Genomic DNA, 24,276 nt, shown 5'->3' with positions numbered 1-24,276 from the left:
ATTAAAACCAGAATCTAGTTCAGCAAACAATTAATTGCTTTCATCACATTATATGACAGAAATGAATATTTCATAGAACAAAAGACTTTGAGTATTTATTTACACCCTATTGTTCCTAAAGATTTGGGCACATGCAGACCCAAACAATCCTGTAAACTCAATCTGTTTTCTGTTGTACTGAAGATTTAACTGCATTACATTTTAATCACAGCAAGAGAATAGACACAAAATTAAGAGCCTGTAAAAAAGATAGGCTTAAATTATTCTTTCATTCTTATAAGTGCTTTAAAATATGTATCATCAGGACACTGAAGCATACTCTATCACATCTTCAACACCTCTAACCAGCCAGACCAGATTCTTTATGGGTAATTTTTCTTACCTGTACAGTAGAACTGCATTCCCCAGCCACCCTCAAAGAGCACTCAAGATACAGAGATAAAGTATGCACTTGGTACAATTACAATAAGGTAAAACACCTCCCACAGCCCCAATGAAAAAAGAGAAAGTAAAGGCATGCCACTGTGAGGCCTAGGTTTTACATGTTTCTTTGTGAAAATCTTCCATTTCTAAGGTTGTACCTGTAGCCTTTACACAACATGAGCTGACATGAAAAAGCTTATACCCAAAGCACTACTGCTGCGTTTACACAAGTTCCAGAGATAGCTTTAAATAATTAGAAGAGCTGCTAAAATATTACAGCTACCGAAAACAAAGGGGCGGGGGGGGGGGGGGGGGGGGGTAATTCTTTCTAAAGTCTTCCTAAATTATAATGAAAAAATCTTCATGCATGTTTGAATAAATACTCCAAAATCTGTGATAGATACATTAAGGAAAGCAAGAAGGTTTAGAGTGATTTAATCCTGAGCTACAGTCACTGTACAACTACTGGAAAACATTACCCCTCTAAAGTGGACTCAAATCAGCGTAACAGTAGCCCATGCCTTCCATTCAAGTTGCAGGAGAGGATACAGACTGATTTGGCACCTCTATTTTTATGTTCCTCTATTTTATATTCCTTTTGTGGGGGTGTATGTGAGAAAACTTCATGTTTTAGCAATAGTTTATTACAATAATAGTTATAATAAGCAGAAAACGATGGTATTAGCTATGAAGAATTAGTTTACTGTCAGTTGGATAGTTAGGATTCTGTGTAAGTCCTTGGATAAAGCAACAGTACAGGATTTTTGATCAACTCTGCAGGATTTTGCAAGTTGTAACTTGCATGAAAAGATGCTCATTTACAGAGCTCCACTAAGCCTACCTGGTTACTCTGGAAGACATACAAGGGCTACAAAGGATCTTCCTATGCATTCCCGCTACAAATAGACACTAGAGCAAGTGATGAGCTGAGCAATTTCAGCACAAGGATGAAAAAAGGAACTAGGCCAGATCCAATCTGAAAAGTAAATCATTAACACGAGCCCTTTTGGTGAGTGCTTCATCCTATGACTAGCTGAATTCTGATTCCTAAAATCAACACAGCAGAATAGAGGGTGTTGGGCTAATGACTCTGTTTACTTACATTATAATCACACTTATTCAATGCATGGTTAATGACTAAGCACACAGTATATCTAAAAAGCCCAAGGACACAAGGTACTAAAGTTCTGCTTCATTGTTACTTTGGAGCCTAATGTACTTGGTGTCAGTTTGATTGGATGGCTTCTCACAAATCTCCAAAGCAGAACAAGATTTAACCAAAGCAACTGTATTTTCTCTTGCTTTAAATCTAGGGAAGATACTATTCCATCTCAACAGAACTTGAAGACTCATAGCAAAATGTATTGTGGAGATTACGTGAGTATAATTATTTGTTCTCTAAAATCTTCCAAACCTTTTCATTCCTCTTGAGTTGTTGTCACATGTTGGTATCCATTTCCCTTCACTGCTAGAAATTAATCTTAAGGGAAGATAATTTATCAGTGATTTGGGTCTAATCCTGGTGTTACGTATATGTGTATATATATATAAAGTCTCTGAAACAAAAACTAAAATAAGAATTATCAGCTCCTGTCTCATGATTCTAGACCTTTCAAGAAAAAGCAACGCAAGCCTCCTTGTGAGGTCCTTTAGGTGGGTTTGCACTAAGCTGCTAAACAAGAAGCTAAATTACATACTATCACCCAACTGTATTAAAGATAGAAATGCGAATTTTTTAGAAGATACTCAATTCTGCCACTGTTTGGGGGGGGGGGGGGGGGGGGCTTATAATTTGACAAGACCATCTGTAGTTGCATAAAGTAACTAAATAGCTTTATCACTTCTAAGAATTTGTTTTGTTCATAGCGTGAAAAATATTTTAAAGTAAAAAAATGCTACCTCTACAAGAGCCACAACACAGGAAGAGTTATCAGTGATTGTTCCCTATCGAAAATCTGCACAATACATTAAATGGCTTCACTAGTGCTCTTTGAGAAAAAATGAAATTTTAAATCTTCATTGTGGAAACTGTTGTAGTTACTATTTTCATGACAACAAAATATGAAATTTCTCTCTGTACCTGGCATACTGATCATCATGTTCTCTAATGATTTTCTTTCAGTTATTACTGACATGAATAATGATTTGTTCCTTTCAAAGGCTTTTTACACATACATTCCCAACAAACTTACAAATCAATATGGAATTTCCTAAATAATAAATATTTTTCCCTTTCTTATTTTAATATAAAGTATAATTGACTAATTATTCCAATCTTTCCAGTAAAGTATTTATTCTGATAAAATTATATAAATAAAGCAAATATTTGCTTTTCTAAAGTGATTGCTATTGAATCAGGATTAGCAATATTTTCAGTTTTCTGCAATTTAGGACCTTGCATCCTTAACTAGATGCAAGACAGTTAAGAACGTAAGAGACTTTCTTCTTAGTTTCTTTTTTCCCCCCTCTTTTAGTTACAGTGATTTTGTAATATGCTCCTGATAATTTAAGGACGACAGAAAGAATATTACATCTTAAAAATCAGATCAGATTCTGTTGGAGAAGACAAGAAATACCGTTTCTTTTCTTCTACTGATTTATTGCAACCAATTACATTTAAATAATTGACACTGCATCTGCATATAATATTTTTTCTAAAACTAATGGCAGTTTCCTTATAAAATAACTTACAGAAGAAATATTTTAAAGTCATTGCAATTGGCAATTATCATATTTACAATAACAATGCAGTATATTTTGATGGCATTATAACGAAAATCAAATAGATAAGAATTTTTTACTGTGGCAGATGTTTGCAATGATATGAGGCTTAATATAATGTAACTACTACATATTAGGCTACTGAACTACTTGAGCAGAGGGGACACAAGTTTCTAATTCTGATACACTGAATTACAACAAAATACTCCAGAATAAATGGTTTTAATATCAACTCTATTCCCTCTTCTTCTAAACATAAAAAGGCACACTGATAAACCCTTTTTTTCCCCATCATCACAGAAACAAAAGAGAGAGAAGCAACTGTAGCCAATGGGGAGTATAGCAGTCCCAGGAAAGACAGAAAAACCTGACTCCAGGCTTTCTCTGAAAAATATTGGGATGGATTCCCAGGTTAGGTGAATTTTTACTGTTTATTCCAATTCCCATGCATTATGGAATGGAAAGGGAGAGAAATTGGGTATTTCTATGGGCTAGATCACTGGATCCTAGGAACAGACTTCCCTGCTGAGGCATCCAGACAGAATGAGGACATGTAAGGCAGAGCTGCATGTAAACATTCTCCCCTGAATGCTGCTGGTATTTAAAGAGCAGTTTGGTCATGGAGCAGTGGCAGTTTCCTTTGAAGAGACTCAGCAACAGAATAGCAAAAAAATCACTCTAGCAAACCTCAATCAAGAAAACAGGGCTTACACAGGACTGAGTGGTGAGACCATGGCATTAATTGCTTCCCTACTCTTCTTAAACACTATTCTAGATTCCAAAAATGTCCTAGAAGTACACTTTGGACTTAGAGATATTTTTCAAGGAATTCCAGAACTTTGAATATACCATTAATTCAGAAGCATAAGAAAAATAAAAATAATTCAGAAGTATTACTTTCTAAATGTGCTTTCTTCTTTAAGATGACCTTCTTTATATTTTATGCAACCATATTAGTAATTACGTACCTTATCTGTGAACAATCAGATAGGATGGAGTCCTTCAAGATCACCAATGATATACAAACTATTAACAGCAGCAGCCCTGCCAGATTCAGCAAGTCAAGGCATCATCCTTATTAGAGATTACACACAAAAAAATACCACAATATAAAAAACACCCTATAATAAATACCACAGGTAAAACTTTCAGAAAGGAGACAAGATAACATCTGTGACCTCTCTGAATAAATATACAGGGAGAGATGGAAGGCTTTGGAGAATGAATTTACTATGTTTAGAAGTATCCCTTCCACTACTGTATCATATTATAGAAATTAAATGAAACACATACAATAAACTCAAAACAAATCAAAGTACTCATGATATTTTTATTTAATGAAGTTGCACTCAAATTATATCTTTGCAAAAGTATAGCTAGCTCATAGCATGTGGTTAGCTAGTAAAGAACACATTTTATTTTAGCAGACATTCCCTATGGGAAATAATCAGACGAAGGAGTCTGACTTCAATTGCTTGTTATCAGCAGAATGACTTACTGAACAAATATTATTAGAAGGTTGTTCATACTTCAGAATGCTTTTCCATCACAAGACTGAATTGCCTGAAGTTTGCACATCATAATTAGATAAAAGCAGCCTCACCTTTTACTGATACTTTTGTTGAACTGCTTATGACTTTGGTCAGAAAAAGCTATAACTTTCTTGCTTTTGCACAGAAGGAAGGTAAATTCCACGTATCATTTTCCAGAACCATTATAAATTTTTCAGACCCTTTCCAATCTTTTTCATTGTTCTGGTTCATTCCACCAACACCACACAAACCTGTCTGCTCAGCTTAATTCGGAATCAGTTTCTTACAGGAGAGTTAAAAGAACATATGCAAAGCCAGAGATAGGTATAGAGTGACCACCTGGGCTACCTCTGTAGAGGCAGATCTGCAGTTTTGAACATGAGGATATCCTGAGATTAGAGAGAGGAATAAATATCTTAATTTAAAAAAAAAAATCACTGAATCACCTTTGGAGATTTACTTACTTTATAAAATGCTTTGACACTTTGTGAGAAATTTTTTTTTTTTCCTCCTGCAAAACAGATATCCCCTTCACTAGGGCGCTGCAGAGGAAAGACAGCATGAAAACCATTTTTCCATGTTCACATACAGCAGTTTGTCTAAACTAACTCACAAAAAGGCTAAATTGCTCTTGGAAATTACTTTCCTCTGATGCTTTTTTGAAGACGTTTTCTTTGTCATGGTGAATCCTAATCTTGCAATGAGAGCTCCAGCAAAATGATTAATATGTTGTGACGGATGCTAGAATCCAGATATCAAAATTAAATTGTACAATTCCTCACATCCTTTCAGTGATTGCCCCCATTTCCAGAACAGACATTTCCACATTTCCCCCATTTTCTTCAGCAAATTTGTCTTTATTTGTGAATATTCATCAATCCACCTGTTCCTAGCTGTAACTTTGAACTTTATAATGAATTTGAATCATATTGGTAGAGGAAGGCGATCTCTTACGAAGTTTTGTGGAAACACTGTTCACACAGTGAACAGTGGGGGGTGAGGAAACTGAATTCTATTACTAGTTAAAAATCTATTGCCAGAAGTTGAAACTCAATAGTCATTTATTCCATTGCCCTAGCATTTGCCAAATAATACGTTCAGACTTTGGACTCAGTCATGGGACTGAGTCATATTTTATTTAGCCAGTGGTTGTCTCAAAAAGGACCCATGGCTTGTTCCTAGATGGAACAAGGTGAGGAAACAAACTGCAAGCACATAGTTAAACAGAGACAAAAGAATCAGGAAAAAAACCCCAGCTGTTTTTATCTGCAGTGTTAACAGAACAAGTCAACAGCCAGAGCATAATGCAAGTTCCTTTATCACTCAATCCTACATTACTGAGACTAATGGTTGTTTGATAATGTTTACTTATTTTAAAATAATTTTTATTGGAAACATTACTGTTGATTTCTTTATTAGAAAAAAGTTGTAGAATTATTAGATTGAATAGAGAGTTGGTAGGCCACCTACCCCAGTCTTTGCTCATTAAGGGTAGGAACCAAAAGCTCCCTGAAATCAATAAAAATACTTTCATTTATACTACCTGAAATTAGGATAAAGCTCTCATAGTAAGAATATTAGAGTGCAAAAGTGTCCCTGCTCTTCTCAACTTAAAAGAAGATTTCTGTTACTTTGTCACAATTTGTTTTACTCCTGTGGATGGGATGGAGAGCATTGTATTTAGAGAAATTATATTCAGTGAACATAAACTTCTTCTGACATCACCAAGAAAACCACAATGGAATTGTCACTTCTGTAGATTTAACTTTGCCATGAGGAACAATTTTTGCTCATCCCTGTAGTGAGCCATCTTAAGGCATGCAGAAGAGAAATCACGAGATCATACTGGTAATTTTCCTGTCCCTTCCAGAGCTTAGGGAAGCAAAAGATGTTGCAGAAGTACAACAGAAATGGCCATAGACTCAAAACTGGTCATCCTGATTTCAGAGTCCAATACTCTCTCACTAGGTTCTTTCAGTATCTGTCAACCTCAGTTATTTTCTTCCGTCTGTATTGCTCTGTGATTCTATTAAAATTAGTTATTTTTATTATTCACAAATTTCTTAGAAAGAATAAGAAAAAATTCATGAAATAAACTATCACTGACAATGAGTTGACAATAATTAAATCAGTTCTAAAGCAACTAGAAAAATTGCTTTGTCTTCTACATGTCAAGCTCAAAACTATCTCACTTGGCAGTGAGGTAACATCACTGCTTTAATAAATCACCAGATTTGTAAGCAACCTATGGATCTTGTTCATCATTTCCTCATTAGTCCTTTCAAATTAGAAATACCATGAGGAATAAATATTGAAGACTGTCATGGATACCACAGATGAACTTTGAAATATAAAATAATACTTTTTAAATGGGTTTGCAAAGGGATTTACATTTTAAGGTAAATCCCCACCATTTTTTTCCTATTAAGGCCCAACTGATGCTAGGGGCAACTTCCTCCAATACGGTCTGTCTTCCTATGGTCACCTGCAAGCTTAAGTTCTGTTTCATAAATCACAAACCACACATCCTGCTCCCCATGAAGCAAAGAAAATTTAAAGTTATGATTATTAGTTTGCAGCAGAATTAGGTATATCATGTTAAAAATGTTGAACACCTCAAAGTCTGCTTTTTCCTTTTGTAGACACAAGGAACAATTCTTCCTGCTCCAAATTTTAACCCTATAATGGATGCCCAGTTGCTAGGAGGAGCCCTACAGGGAATTTGTGAGTATCTTGACTGATTCTAATGCGAATTTCCTCTTTTTCGGAAAGCTCTCATAAAGCATTAGACAAAATATAAACTCATAAAATTGTTACTGCTTATCTGCAAAGTCTTCAAGGAAACACAACAAGACGCACTGATGATGTCCAAATAAATAGTTTGCATTTACAGGAACTAAGAGTTGATCAAGATTAATCTAAAATCCATACCAACACTTACAGTAACAAACACTTCATTGAGAAAACAAGAAAAACAGAATTCTGTGTTGCATCACTAGAGTGAGGGCTAAGAAATGAAAGGATTTTAGTTGTAACTTCAACAACTAAGTGTTACCAAGGTCTGCTAAGTCTCTTATTCAGTCACAAGAAATAAAAACAAATGGAGTAGAAAGTTTAAAGAATTCATTACCTTCTCAGTTTTTGCTTTCAGTGTTAGTTCCAAAAATCTTTTGTTCACAAAAGGATTTTTCTCAGTTCTGATTTTTTTCTTTTCCTATTGAAATTTGTTGGTATTACTGAGGGTCAAGATATAGATTTTTTTTTTTAATCTTAAATGTCTTCCTCACTTTAAAACTGTTCTCTGTTTCAGAGCTTTTATACCCCTTGGGCTTTTCACAAGATTGTACAGCACCAAGTCTTGCATGCTGTTTTCAATTTCTTTAATGAAAATGTGAGGACTCAGATTTAATGTCAAGTGAACCACAATAAGGATTATTCATCAAGGGGAATCTAAAGTATCTTTATGACCAAATTTGCTACAGATGAAAAGTTTTAAACATCTTCCTACACTTCAAAGACTACTTCTAAGATAACATTGATAAAATATGAAATATTTTAATGTTGCTAATATATGAAAATATAGAGATTATATTCTTCATCTAGTACTCTAAGTACATCAACCTTAACTTTAACCTTCCTATCAAAGTACATGGAACAAAGTTGTAATTTGAAGGACAATTAAAAAATAAATAATTCATCTTCAGAGAAGGTAAAGTCACCATATACTTTACAGGCACTGACACTGACCCTTAATCCTGCACATGGCATTCATTCTTATGAGGATGTTCAGTTACCCTCTGCTGATACTACACAAGTTCTATATTTATATTTTATAATATTTCCTATATCTGGACCATTCTCAGTTTTTACTAGAGAGATCTTGTAAGCTGTGAAGATTCCCAGTGATAACTATTTTCTGAAATGCAAAAAGAAATCATTAAGTACAGTATCTCAATCCTTTGGATGCAAAAACAATTTCAAAACTCAAAAATAGTTTTCTGAATATGCTAATAATATTTTTTAAGCAATAATACTGATTCATTATAGAAGTTTACTAGTAAGTTCTACCTATCAAGCTAACCATCATAGGTAACCTTCAATAAAATACTCTTTTTTAAATGGAGTAAGATATAATTTTTAAAACTTCATACAGTTCCCCTGAAATTATAACTGAGTTTATCAACAAATTTATTATCCTGATAAAACAGATCCCTAATTCTTAAATGACAATTCAATCAATATCAACAGAACACACCAATATTACTTCCAAGGCTCAGCCACAAATCCTGCTACCAGGCCTAGTTCTGAATCCTTGAAAGCCTGTTTTATTGATGCTTTCAAACCCACTGAGCTGGTGAGAGATGATGATGAGTCTGGTAAGAACAGACTGCTTCACCTTTTGATGGTATTACACCAGCAAATGCAAGACACACAAGCACAGTAACATAACTGGTGTTGGCAAATATTAGTAGGATATTAGTCTCTTGATCAGTTTTTCTAAAAATTAGCATAATGTTCTTAAACAAAACAAGAACAATCACAAATGTAAATAATTAACACCAGTTTGTTAATTTAGAGCCTATGTCATTTCCTTTTCAGGTTGTGAAAAGGATGTGTTGATTGAAATCCTAACGCAGCGTTGCAACTCCCAGCGGCTCACGATTGCCGAGGCATACAGAGACACGTATGGCAGGGTACGACAAACACTTGGTGCTTTTATTACTTCTTTCTCTCCTGTGCAGCTGGCAGCCCTTCTCTCAGGTCACTCACTGGAACCACAAGCCTGTCAGACAGCTGGCTGGCACAACACCTTGGCACACAGCTTGCTCATTGGCTATTGATACCTCCGAGGGTATCACAGTGTCATTTCTACAGCAGAAGTGTTGTCTGCCACACAGAGTTAGAAAAGAGTGGGGAAAGTTCCTTCTTCTACAGGCCATTCTTCTCTATTGACCAACCTATAATATCTGAACAGACTTTCTTCCTTTATGTGCTTTTTTGGAATAAATAATAAAATAGTATTGTAACCAAAGAAAAACACCATACACAAGAGTTATAGGTTTTTTACCTTACTCACATAATGATTAATGTTCACATCTCAAGCACTGACAGTCTCACATCTCATTCCATATAGTCCCATATGTACATTAAGCACAATAGTCATCTGACCTGCTTAAATGTATGGTCTTTGAAAACTGTTTAAAATTTAAGAAAGTTATTTTTAAAAAACTGTATTTTACCTATATTTATTGTATATAGCAATGGAATTTTTGCTGAGTTCTTAAACATACACAGAGATATATATCCTCATTCTATTTCCAGATCTATTGTTGCTAACCAAATAACTTTAGGATAGTTGCAGTGCCTGCATTTTCCTTAGCTGCTACAGCTATACAAGGGCAAAAACAATAGTAACATCCCTTGCAGAATTCTTGTGAAAGTCATGAAAAGTACAGTGTAAAACTAGATACTATTTGATTAAGTCGACTAGATATGCCCTTCCCCTGAAAGAAAGCAGACAAACGCTTGGGACAAAATCCAGTTTTCTTAATTTCCTGAAGCCTGTAATACCAAAGTTTCACAGGAAAATTCCTTGCAGGCCAGTGTCTGCTTGCCATTGAATCTATCAGCATGAGTGAAAACAATGAGTTTGCACAAATGCTAATACAGAGCTATCTCCCTTGATTAGGGTTAACTAGAAACGGTTCATTCAAAAACTCCACATTTTATGATGCTTTTACACCTCCAGTTCATTAACCAGCAGAATGTTTGGGTGGTCAAGTTTTCTAGAGACAACCTTTGTAGCAACTCTACACAAAAAAATCTCAAAACCACTGACCCCTGAATAAGCTCAAAGACCCATTTACTGTCCTAGAACTGGAGGAAAAAGAGCTGGATTTAATCAGTGTAGTGGGTTGATTTTGTATTGTTACTCATCTCCAGGAGATCAGTGACTTTATTTGGACTGCTCAAAAAAATGAAACACACAATAATTGTGGCATTTTAGACATAGCCTTGAATGAATAAGTATATTTTATAGAGACCACAACAATAACTGACAATCACAGCTATCTACCTTCCAGAGACCATGACAATGATAGAAATCAGCACCTAAATTATTAAACTTGTTTTTTCTATTATGAGATATTTATTAGGTTACCATCACACATGCAAGCCATACAAGGTCAGTGTTAAGCCATGCAATATTCCTAAGTTTTAATGCTACTTACAGCAAACTAAAGTACATCAAGCTACCCAAAGGTGCCTGGGACATGAAGCACCCAAGCCCATTCTTCCCAAGCGTTCATTTATCTCCACCACTGGACAGTCCATCTCTACTCATTCCATAGCAGCTGGCTGTTTTCTTTTAACATTTTCTCTACAGTGTTTCAACAGGACCTATCACTTTAACAAGGGAAAATATTTAAAAGCTTTGCATCATGTTTTTATCTTTAATTTCTACTCTCTGATACATGATGACCTAGAAATAATACAGTACCACAATAAAGACTTGGGAATGTCCTTCAGGAACACAGTTATTTCATATTTACAGAGACCAATTATTGATTTGCTCACCACTAGTCTAACTGGCTCTTCTTTTCAAAACAAAAATTTAAAAAAATCAGTAAGCCCCTATGAAAACATATCACCTTTAAATTCATACCTCTTTCAGCCATATGAGTTAACATGAAGTGCTATAAAGGCAGTGGACACAGATCTGATGACCTAGAAGAAAAAAAAAAAGACAAAGATGTCAGATGTCCTTTTAAAGAATCACAGTGTCTAAATCTATGAATAACAATAGAAGGGAAAGGCAAGAAAACATTTTTCATATTCTAGCAATGGGCTACATAACACTCTAAAAAACATGGAACATACTCCAATACACCCACAATTTTAATTCAAATGAATTCATTAGGCACTGGGTACACTTCACAGTGCAAGATTCATCATGATACTCTTGACAGTTCCTTAAAAAACCCTGCCAAGAATGTGATGTATCTTACATTGAGTTGCGCCAGTTTGTGCTTTGAAAGAATTTAGTACACATCGCACTTCCCTGGCTGCAGTTTTTCCCACCGGTTATATTGCATTGAACAAATGCACCATTAGGCAAGCCCAGTTTATGAGTGGCAAACATCACAGGACAGAGAAGAGATGTGGCATGGCAACAGCAGTTTTAACCTTCTCAGTTCAATTTATGGTAAACCTGTTGGTCCCATCCTTTCCCTCTTTATTTCCCTTCAGTCTGCTCAATATGGCAGCCACTTTGCCCATTCATTAGACAAATGTAAACTGAGACACATAAGGAGAGAAATATTAAAATTAAAAAGACTTGAACTAGCTGCATGATTCAGACATACAGAGAAGTTTTAAGATTCCTTCTTACAATTAGGCTCCAAGGATTTCGTGTAGCAAAGATGATTAGGAAATTATAATAGTGACAACTTATAGCTGAGCTGTCTTTTATTTTTTTCCAATACTTCCCTTAGTTCTGATTGCAGGAGTAATTTTTAAGTAGTATCCATTTGTATTATTAATTCATTTTCCCACAGGCATGTTGTCAGAAGTAAAACGTCTTAATGAATTAAATTCTACTCCATGTGTGATTTAGTTGCTGTCAAATGAATCTAAAGTGCATTCACCAAAGACTGTGTATGTTTCTTCATCATAAATTTAATATTTAATATGCATATGTCTTCCTTCATTGCTACTCTAGCTATTAAATTAATTATAACCAGAAATATATTAAAATCAAAGTACAGGCCTGAAAAAAAACAGCTCTGGAAATACACTAGCTTATATAATGGGAACTGTTTCTGGCATGCCTTTCAATTCAGACAGACTAGAACATCTTACAGGTGCCTAGTGCTGCACACAACATACTAAAAAAAAAAGATCCCACAAGTGTCCTCAATCAAAAACAGTAACTAGTTGTAAGTTAACAAGCTTTTGGCATTTGCAGTGTTATGAAAGATGCTGCTAGGAATGGGGAGGAAACTCTAATCCATTTCTTAGCTATCTGGCAAGAAAGCACTGAGAAATATGAGCAGGAAAAAGGGGGTCCCATGTTATTAATCCAGCATCTATCAAAAGTAGTGAACTAATTTAGAATGTAAAATATAACTGAATTGAAGTTATATTTAACCTTCCAGCTATCCAAAGCTGATATTTTTATGGACTAGGAGCAATACAGATTATTTTTTCTTAAATTATTCACATGGTAACACTAAAAAGAACCAAAAGAAACCACCTGTGTTTTATGAGCTTGATCTTCTAAAGGTGCTTACGCCTCTCAGATTCACACAGGGAATAAATTAAGGGAAGCTGCAGATGCTCTGATGTGATATTCAGTTTTCCAAGACTAAGTAATAATTGCACTTAAACATCTACATTTTCTTCTCTGTTCTAAGAACTGAAAGCAACAATCCATTGTGGCCTACTGGCTTGTGCACCTATTCTCATCTTGCTCATACTAGTAAAACAAGCAGGTACTACTTGAACAATTTTTTTTATCTTACCTAATCTTTGCCAAAATTAATCTTTAACAGTTCATCCTAAATCATTTAGGGAGAAAACCACTAATAATTTTTTAAGCTGTCTTAGTAAAGTGTGACTATAGAGATAATCCTGTCTGTGCACTTTCTTTTTCTTTTCAAGGATTTGATAACAGACCTAAAAGAGAATCTCTCTCATCACTTTAAAGAAGTTATGGTTGGCTTGATGTACCCACCTGCATCCTATGATGCCCATGAGCTTTGGCATGCCTTGAAGGTAATCTTTATATTCAGAATGCTTAGAGTAGCAGTCATTAATTAGAGTGCTGAACGCATATATTTTTTTTTTCATTTCACTGGTTGATAAACTACTGAAAGTTAGTACACTGGAGTAGTATACTATCACTTAGACCACTAGTCAACAGAAATACAGTGCTATTTCAAGTTTATCCATCAGTGTGCTAAAATCAGCATAAATAATATCTTTGTCATGGAACATACAAAGCCCATTTAACACCCATGGTAAACTCATGGGTGATTTATACGGGGAACCATAAGGTGCTGGGTTTTGCAAGCATTTATGTATGCTAGAAACCAAATTTATTCCCACAGCCAGTACCATGCACTCAAGCACCACCTCTCTAACAACCCATACTTTTTTAGCAGATCTCTCTGCAGAAACACTTACAAATTGCTCTGTGACAAAGTGTCACAGCATACTGCACACTCAAGAGGGCCACGATACACAGAGTATCACCATACAAGTTCAGAAGGCTTTAAGCATTCACCCAGAGTAACACACTACCTCATCTGAAGGCTTCAGGCATCTGCCCATACACAGTACCACCACTCCACTTCAAAAGGCTGCAAGTGTGTGCTCTTTCTGGTCTTCAGCCCAACCTTTTATACCCTCTCATTGATGCACTGCACCTGTGTGTCCCTTTGGTCGTTGGTCAGTGCCCTGGGCCCTCCATGGCTCATTGCTGTCAGTGCTGCTCACCTGCTGCTCACAGCTGCTCCCATTGGGGATGAGGCTCGGCCACAGCCCCACTCCCAGTCACCACAGACTGTGTGCCTACAACAAAGTAAGAGTAACTCCACTGAAACAGAACTGATTTCCTATTTTGAAGGAAATATTCCTTGTCTTCCCTGGATCTGAGGCTGCAATCCTCACACAACTGAAGTTTGTGGAAAAAAAAAAAAATCAAATATCAGGTCATTTAATGGTGAAATTCATTCCTACAGGGCATTGTGAAGACCAAAAGCATAACTTAGTTCATAGAGGACTTCAATATATTCTTTGAAACCAGGTTGATTGCTGGTTTCAAAGAATATATTGAATTTCAATTATTATTGAAAATAATAATTCTTCTAAGCTAATTCCTGAATTACCAACTCCTAAAAGACAAGAAAGCATATCAGAGTTCAACATTGTTTTCCTTTTCTTTCCACGGATGTTTGCTACTGTCTGCTGTCACAAGCAAGACAGAGATTACAAGATGGGCAAGATGATTTATCTTGCTGATTTTGAGAATTCTGCCCCCCCCCTCAAAAAAAGTTACTAGTTTTTTCTTGTTCTTCTGATACTTAAATAAATTTTTAGAAGTACTGGTATGTCTTTATTATAGTTGGCATTAAAAGGATTGTGAAATATCACTGCTAACAAAGGAATAATGTCTTTCATTAATATTATTGACAAAATTGCCAAGTTTATTTTTCCTAAATGTGGGTCAAACTTGAACTTTTTTACAGTACTCTTTTGACCTGGATTCATATGGCCAAGGTAAAAAAAAAGCAGCCCATGTGTATCTATGGGCTCTAATGCTCTTCCGTTATCCCAAATGCAAAATATTCACTAACACTATCCATGTGTATGTCAAAAGCAGCATGTGCACCACATCTTATGTCAAGTGAAGTTTATAAAATTAATTCAAACTCTGGGAAAATACAGTGATTTGCAGCACTGCATGTACTCCATGATGCTTTCCTTTAATACCAAGTTCCATGCTAGATATTGCAGACTATAGCATTCCTAAATAAACTATTAAAAAAAATATTATAAGAAGAGAGAAGACCAACATAATAACTATGCTCATGTCTACTTCAGATTTCCTGCACACTTGCTAGGGATGTATGCTCAATCTTTGCATCTGATTTCTTTCAGCAAACAACAATTCTTACTAAAATTCTAAAATTATTCCTATTATGTTTCTGTCAACACTAGTCTTGCTTCATTTCCCACTTGCTAAGGTACATGCTGAAATTCAGATTTAGAAATATATTTGAAATATATTAAAGTAATTTGAACAGGTAGATTATGCAAAAGTACACTACAGAAACTGCTATTATTTTGTTATTTCTAATAAGGACATCACTGCTTTCTTCTAAAAATTGGAGTTTCTACTACACAACATCTTTTCCTATTTACTTCTCTCCATCCAGGGAATAGACACAGAAGAAAAATGCCTAATTGACATATTAGCCTCAAGATCAAATATGGAGATCTTCCAGATGAAAGAAGCCTACCTGATGCGTAAGCTGTTTTACCAAGTGCAGAGTAGCAGTTGTACTATGTGTGTTCTGGAGGTATTAGCACACACGAAGGAACAGAACTACAAAAATACAGTACAGACCAGGAGAGCCTGGTTCCCTCTCCACATCCTCTCCCACACCTACATACAAAAGGCTGAAGCAATGTGGGGGTGGGCAGGCCAGTGGGGACGGTGGCTGAGGGGCCCCAGCAGGGCCAGATGGATGTGCCAGCCCCACAGCCAGGTCCTTGTAGAACCTGCCCAGGTTACACTGGAATAGAGTAAGCCTATTTATCCTTTATTTGATAATCTTCATTTGTTCTATTCAGAGCATGTTCATTTGTGATTTAAGATTATATGGTTTTGGTTTAACCTAGAATATAATTCTGATCTTCAACAAGATATCGATTCTGAGACTTCGGGTCACTTCAGAGATACACTCATGAACCTTGCTCAGGTACTGTAAAAACAAGAACTGTGACTTACATTTCCAAAAGATTCATAATTACTTTCAATAGTATTTGGTAAGTTTTACATTTGAAGGTGACTGTGATTAAAGCTAGTTCAATAGGGCTGCACTTTTAAACAAGAAACAGGAGGGAAGCTGATGAAGAGAAACTGAATTCCTTTATCTACTCTGACTTAGACTTTGGATATCAGATGGAAGCAAAGGTAAACAGATTATTTTATAAATTCCCATTGGCATTCACCTGCTGACCCTTTGCTCCATCTGTCTCATCTCAAAATGTGTCTACTTGCATGTACAAATGTGATTGTCATTTTTAAGCATATGTTTTCTCCATTATCAGAAAACATCATAAACCAGTCAAATATTATGTGAAAATAGAGATATATTCACATTTGACTAAAAAATAAAGAATTAAAGAGTTCACTGCTTAAAATATAATGCCCTTTGTGCTATTGCATATGCTAAATCACAAAATGCTAGCACAGAAGAAAAGGAAGTATCACTTTTACATACCAACTTATGCAGTTTCACCAGTCTGTAGTTTATACAAGAGAGTGTCACCCTTGTCATTCTCATTGCAGTCACTGTGCTCGTTATCTTTAGAATCTTTTGTAAACCAGAGTAACAAATAATAAAGGACTGCCATGGCATAACAGCATGCATAAGGTGTATCTCTACTTTTACATATGTGCATGTCTGAGGAAAAACTTCTTACACAAATTTGAAATAACATTAGGCTTCACTGAAGTTAAAAAGACAGAAGTTTCAAAAGTAGAAGCTATAAACAGAAATATTTTTTTCTCATGCTGGATATTTTTTCCCTAATAATGAAAACTTTTCCTTGCTTAAAAATGAAGAGCAACCTTACTTAAGCAACCTCACTTCTCATAATTATTAAAACCATGGGACATATTTACCTGTCAAATGAACCAAATTTAAAAGAATCTCTGATTATACATTACTACTCCTAATTTTCTTAAACCCTAGGTATTGGTAAAGAAGCCTAAAATCAGAAATTTTGTGGCTAACAAAATCTGCTATTTCACTCAAGATAAGAAGAGTTGTAGGAAATTTCAACTTGACTCAGTTATGAAGATTGTTAGTCAAAGCACTCATGCTTGCATATTAGCTTATATTAAAACTCAGTGATATTCCATTAAAACATACCCTTTCTAACTCTATAACCATGGAACATTTCCAGTGCATCCTTCAATGCTTTTTGCAGAAAACCTCTGCTTTGAATTCTATTAAATCAAACTACTAAGACAAGTAAACACGCTCCACATATGCAGAGCAAACTATTCAATTGCTAGAGTACTTTATTTATGGTTTTCATGTCCAGTCTGAGGCAGATTAGATTATATTAATCGTATAGGTTATGGTCCTTTCTAAAGAAATTAACAGAGATAAAAGAGTTTCAAATTCAGGCTAACTAATATTCTAGTCTAAAACAAAGAGATTTTATTCTAATTCTCTTTTTTTGGGTATTAACTGAAATATGATAATTTTCTACAATTTAAAACATAATTACACAAATGTTACTGGAGAAAGTGGGCATTTGACTCATGTAGAGTATTAGTACAGTTATTTTATTGTACACTGCCCTGTCTTTATTCCTTTGTTTTCTTGTGTATGTAATTTTATGCAGCCATTTCATCAAATTCACTTCAGATAATTTATCCTACTACTAGAAATTTCACTTAGTGAAATTCTCACCATTTAATTAACATGTAAATTAACATTTTTACAAAAAAGAACTATAAATAAATCATTCTACAAGCTGATAACCAATACCTAATTTTAATCCTTCCCTTCATATATAACACAACTGTAAATTTTAAACAAAATTGCTTCAAGCACATATTATTAAGGCAGAAAATACATGAGCTCCAGATTTTTCCAAGTTCTGCAGACAAGGCTGATTTGTATCTTTACAAGATGACTATGGTTATAAAAGCAATTCCACAAGTAGCATGTTCTTCTCTTTTTCTGACTATATAATTTAGAACATAGTGTGTTTACTAAAGAATTTAGCTTGGTTTGTGTAACTGAAAAGCTAGTGAATGTATGTGAATTTTAGAAATATTCTTTTGGGGTTTATGTATCAAAGTTGTCAAACCATTTCCTAGCTCTGGATCTTAATTTTAGACAATTATGAGCAAGCAAAATCTCTATTATTTTATGAGTTTGCTCTATGGTTTGTGCAGGAAGAAAAATACATTGAGAAAAGATTTTTCTGGTAATATGAATATTGATAAGAACTAATCAGTATGGCAAATGTTACTCCTATCCTTATTTTCCCCTCAGAGTTGCATATTAGAGTAAACAATATAACATCCATAATTCTGAAAATGGTGATGGGATTGTGGTGGTCAGGTAAAAGATTTAAAATAGGACTAAAAATGGGATAGGTTTATCTACTTTCCCCAGTTTTTCATTTCACAAGACTGGTTTTTATTCCAGAATTCCTCTCTAAAGAAAATTAAGACATAATGTGACAATGTGAAGATATCTACATTTGCAAATTCAACCATGCAAAACACTGATCCCACCTAAAGGCCTATATATGTTACCTCAAGAAATTCAACACAGCTTCACACACAGAGAACTTTATATTCCTACAGTGGTTTAGGATTTAACTTTTGAAGAACATTTTATCTCTTTTTTCTCTCAGGGAACAAGGATGGAAGGATACGCAGACCCTTCTACAGCTGCTCAGGATGCAATGGTAAATATGCTCACATGTGAAGTTCTCAAACATTAAAAAAAACAGAAAACAAATGTTGAAAAGTGATTAAGGATTTACTTTAAATATTTTGCTTTTTTTGTTTTTTCCATTTTTCTGATTTCTTAGATTCTATGGGAAGCATGCCAGCAGAAGACAGGCGAACACAAAAACATGCTGCAAATGATTCTCTGCAACAGGAGTCAGCAGCAGTTGTGGATGGGTAATCCAGCAGTTCAGCTGTTTGAATGTAGAGTGTAAAGGAAAAATGTGACTTGCTGAGAAAGCCATGCTTTGCATACCAAGACAGTCAGTGTGCAGCAGGACATTAGCCTGAAAGCAAGTGTGAACTGTTGCAGCTCTCAGACTTGCACTGATGTGAATGGGAATTTGGAAGTAATGCAAAACTGAACTTTGCCCGATGACTACTGACAGCTGTAGACAGAGCAGACAGGCATCAGGATGCCTGATAACCCAGAGAAGAACGCATGGCCAAAGAAAGGCACATGTTACAGCTGCACTGAGTCTACACATGATAAAACAGGATGAGGGAGATTTTTCTTAACTATTTTATCCATTTTTCTTAAGCAACTCTTATGAGGGAAAACACTTAGGGAGAGCTGGAAAACATTTCAACAAATGTTTGCATATGAAAACTAGAATGTGTTGAAGCTTTTCCCCAGAAGTTTCATATAAATTTTTGATGGGAGCACTTCAGTGTTCACATCTGCTCTCCAGTAATGAACATAAACACATAAACACAAGGGCCATTTTTATTAAAAATAGGAAATCAGACATAGCTAGAGATTGCAGGAAATTTATGTGAGCTTATCCAAATCTTCCATTGTAGAAAATAAATCCATTTCACCTGCTGGCAAGTTTGAGTTTCTGCTCTGCAGTAGAAAAACAGTCTGTCTGCTGACTGTGCAGCCAGCTGTATTTCTTACTTCAGCCTCCAACAGTAGCTTAGGACTACTTTGCTATCACAGATCAACAAATTCATTCAGCTGATGATGACAGGATTAACACACCTGCTCTATGCTCTGCTCTCTCCCTGAGATCTGAGGGCCCTGCCTGTACTGCAGTGCTCCATAAGTTCTGTAGCCAGCAGAAGAGGAATTTTCCTCCTTCCCTAACGGAGAAAGCGCAGCCTGGACATTTTGAGTGTGTGCGTATCCGCACCTTGCAGCGAGCGTGCGCGTCACGCCGCTCCTGGCTCCTGCCACCATCCACCAGCCCTGCCAGCTGCAGCCAAGCCAAGCAAGGAAGTGCCTTGCTAGCAGGACATTCTTACCAGTGTCACAAACAGATGTTGCTAGATATGTGGCATGCACTCATTTTATACTCTAGGCTGAAGAATCCAAGGGGGAATGTCCTAGAAGCCAAGTTTCAAGCTACTCATTTAGGTTGCCTGACCTGGGCAATATAAACATAATGAAACACTGAGAATAATAAAGGTAAAAAATAAACTCAATAGTTATAGTACTGGTGAGAAGCAAGGAAAAAAAAACCATAAAAACCAAGTTGATTATTATTAATGAGCTAGAATAAAACAAGATCTTTTTTCCACCCCTCCCCCCCAAGTTTTCCAGGAGTTCCAAAATATCTCCGGGCAAGACATAGTAGATGCCATTAATGAATGTTACGATGGATACTTTCAAGAATTACTGGTTGCAATAGGTAATGTAAAGGTATTGTTTTTACTAGCAGCAATCTCTTCATAAACTCTAGTATATTATCTCTTGTGCATTGAATACTATTTTTCTGATATTTTATCCACTTTAATCTCCTATATTATGCAATTAAATTTTCAGAGAAAATTAGAAAAGAATATTTTAACTACTTTCCCCTGTTAGTGTAAATGTAAAAATGTATCTATGGAGCACTAGCTTCTGACTGAGCACAACTAGTATGTACTTTATTTGATAATAAATTTTGTGTGATAACTGCATTTGCAACTGATTGTACATATATCAAATAACCAGCTATGTTTTCAGGACTTTGGTGGTATATAAATTAGTTTCAAGCTTTTTGTACATTTATCTTTCATTTATAGAGTAAGGATAGAAATATTCCTACAAATAGAACATGTGAGTATATTCACTGATATTTAATAGGCCCTTTGAAGCAACAGCAATGAAGATCTACCACCAAACTTTCAAAATTATAAATATGGTTGTATTAGTGAATATTGGTAGCTTAATTTTAACCTGAGGCATGGACTGCACTACCCAGATTTTCATTTCAAGGAGCCCAAAGCCTAAAGAAAGTATTTTATAATAATCTTTTGTTTACCTGTTGCAATTCTTCCCTCCTAGTTCTCTGCATTCGTGACAAGCCTTCCTACTTTGCTTACAGGCTTTATAATGCAATTCATGTAAGTAGTCATTCTACCTCACATTTCCTAAACATAAGATTCCCTTATTTTGTTGGTTTTGTTTCTTTGTTTGATTGATTATTCTAAAACCAGTACTTACAAATCAGTCTCTTCAATCTTTAAGGTGTGACTGTGTGTTTTAAAACTGAACCTACATAAATTTCAAAGCAGTGGTGCCTAAGCAACTAAGCAGCAGAAGTGCCTAAGCAGTAGAAGGACAAGTTTAAGTATTTAGACACCTTAAAAATTATCTGTCTGGTAACTGTCAATTTTTTTTAATTGAAGACTTTTTTTCTTTGCATGGAAACTCCCCCTGCTGTGCAGAACTCAATGTACATTATTCTTACTATATAATTTTTGTCTGCAGAGATTTAATAAGTATGGCTAAAACTTAAATAATAAATTAATGTTACATGAAGACAAATGCTTATATTTCTTTGTAGGACTTCATGCAGATTCTTTTATTTTTTGTGTAAGTGCTAACTTCTTTTGATGTTTTATTGCCACTAGATGTCCCCATTCCTCACAGAATTATACTATGAAAATTTATTTAGGAACAGTTAAAATAAAACACGTGTGAACAAAACCAGTGTAAATTCTAAAGCTATGGTTAAAAATCTCACAGAATTCACATGAGGCAGCAGTTTTTGTGAAATTTATTACTGGCCTCATTATAGTTTGAGTGGACACTACAACAACAGTCACCTGCCTCTCAAAAACTGAATTCCTAGGAATACTGACAAAAGTTTGTCATATTTTCCTTTTTTAAAAGTTTCAGTGCATGGATAAACCACTGGCATGGAGGGACCCCTTGTTACTCAGTTACGCGAATTCTATTATTTGAGTACACGAAAACTCAGTAGAATAAAACCCTTAGACTCTTTTAACATCTAGGATATCTTTATGGGTATTTTCTTCTCTCATTTTCTTTTTTCATTTTAGGACTTTGGGTTTCACAATAAAACAGTTATTAGGATTCTCATTGCCAGGAGTGAGATAGACCTGATGAACATACGCCAGCGATACAAAGAGAGATATGGGAAATCACTCTTCCATGACATTAAAGTAAGCTTTTACAAACTTCTGCATATATTCACCACTGCCATCACACAGACTGTACCACTCTGTTTAGCCATTTGCTTTAAAACAAAACAAACAAAAAAGCAAAGTGTAAAAACAATAGCACATTTTCAGTGCCTCAGTTTGATTGGAGTAAGTGCGAAATTAATTCTCAACTCACTCTCTGATTTTATCCCTCTCCAATGCAAGATGTGTTTATAAACAGGGCATGACAGTGTGTGCTGAACAAGAGCTTGTATGAATGGTTTCCACACTGATTGAGAACATCTTGTCCCATGCTGATCTGTAAGGCTAGGCTGGTACCACTTTTGTGCAAAACTGAAGTAAATATCTGGTTTTATCCTTGTGCTTAGGTATCCAGGTGCTTCACAAACCCTGTTCCTCTTGTACTCCTGGTCTGCATCTTAAAAAAAAAACTTTGAATGTGTTTAATTGTAAAAAAAAGTCTCTTGCTAAGACACTTTTATGTCACTGTAATCCAACTGCAAGATGTGCAGCAACTTTATGAAATTGGTCATGAATTTTTGGTATTGAACTTGAGAATTAATAAACAAATTTGATCCAGCCTTTCAAAGATAGATGGTTTCTAGGTGCCCAAGCAACCAAAGGCCATGGCAAGTGAAATTTTAAAAAAATCTCAGCCTAGAATTCTTATGAAAACAATGTAATGTTTTACAGAACCTCATAATAGTCTAGTTCTTGTCACACACCAAAAAAAAAAAAATTCAGAAAATGTATAGTCACCAAAATGTTGATTTTTTTTTTTGTTTATTTGCAGCATTTTGCTTCAGGGCATTATGAGAGTGCTTTACTTGCTATCTGTGCTGGTGATACAGAAGATTATTAAGAAGATGCACTCTGAAGGCTGTGCAAACCTATTTTAAATAGAAATTGAAGCTATATGCAATGCACTAACTCTAAGAGATCCCTATTTCATATAACAAAACAGCAAAATTAGTAATGTACATTTGCTAATATTAAATCTTTCTTGAGACAGGAAAAAATGTTGGCAGGAACATGGTTTTATCCCTAGTTCTAATTAATATTTCTGATTTTATGATTAATGTAAATTAATGCAACAAATGGTAAAATTACTCCCTGCAGGCATTTGTTTATCATTTAGTGTCACAACATCCCAAACATTCATCAACAGGCTCTGGAAGAATTTATTGACTTCCACACTAGAGAGAAGAAAATATTTTGCTTTATTTACTTTAATTGGGCAAGACAATTTCTTTCTTTAAGGATTTTTTTTCTTTTCTTTCCTACTTCTTAATGCCTCATATTTTATGCTCTTGAACACTATTGTTTTAGTTACAACCACACTAAGCATCTGCCCCATGTATTATCAGTCACTCATCAGAGTGCTTTTGTATTCTCTTTTACTTCACTCACGTACTTAATGGCCTTTCCCTTATTCTGCTTGAAACAAAAGTAAAAATTAGAATCAAGTACTCCATTCATTCCAGTGTCATGCACTGGAAAACCTGGAAGACAAAGCACTACTTTGAGCAGGAAAGTTCCAGAGGATTACAATCTCAATTCCATTTTTACCCATCTAGTTTTAACCATTCATTGAATATTGACCTTCAGAGCATGAAGGTATATCCAGGATGCCCTAGGTGGCACAAATCAAGAACTGAGTATTCGTGGGTAACTTTGCACCTCCTGGAGAGGCCGAAGGATGCGGCGCTCCCTGGAACACCCGCGAACAATCTGACACAGCAAGGAAGGGAAGGCGGCAGAGCCCGGCCTCGAGTCCCCGCCCCACGGAAGAACGTGACACTGCTTAAATACCCCGGGGCTGTTCAGGGCATCCCATCCTGGGCCTCCGTACCTCCTGTCAGCCTCTTAGGGAGCCAGGAGTGAGGGGAAGTACCACACTTTTTAGTGTTCACTAAATATTTGATGTGCCCGTGG

General features: G+C 35.5%; 1 protein-coding gene across 1 annotated transcript; it reads left to right on the top strand.

Annotated features, from left to right (window-relative positions):
* Positions 1 to 1,782: 1,782 nt before the first annotated feature.
* On the top strand, positions 1,783 to 23,203 carry ANXA10 (annexin A10). The gene is made up of 12 exons (XM_054295820.1): positions 1,783 to 1,800; positions 7,319 to 7,400; positions 9,276 to 9,370; positions 13,338 to 13,451; positions 15,617 to 15,707; positions 16,083 to 16,162; positions 18,849 to 18,902; positions 19,029 to 19,122; positions 20,484 to 20,579; positions 21,218 to 21,276; positions 22,219 to 22,341; positions 23,135 to 23,203. Exons 1-12 carry the CDS (start codon positions 1,783 to 1,785, stop codon positions 23,201 to 23,203), a joined length of 975 nt encoding a protein of 324 aa, XP_054151795.1.
* The last annotated feature ends 1,073 nt before the right edge of the window (positions 23,204 to 24,276 follow it).

This window comes from Melozone crissalis, unplaced genomic scaffold (genome assembly GCF_028551555.1).
Source record: "Melozone crissalis strain CALT ecotype California unplaced genomic scaffold, PUWL_Pcris_2 ptg000006l_1, whole genome shotgun sequence".
Taxonomy (NCBI): Eukaryota; Metazoa; Chordata; class Aves; order Passeriformes; family Passerellidae; genus Melozone; species Melozone crissalis.
Note: the sequence above shows the minus strand (reverse complement) of the source record. Positions and strands in the feature narration are given on the sequence as shown.

Coding starts and splice junctions, on each gene's coding strand:
- ANXA10 (XM_054295820.1), top strand. Junction 19,123..20,483: donor TCAGCAGCAGTTGTGGATGG/GTAATCCAGCAG, acceptor CTCCCCCCCAAG/TTTTCCAGGAGTTCCAAAAT. Junction 22,342..23,134: donor CACTCTTCCATGACATTAAA/GTAAGCTTTTAC, acceptor GTTTATTTGCAG/CATTTTGCTTCAGGGCATTA.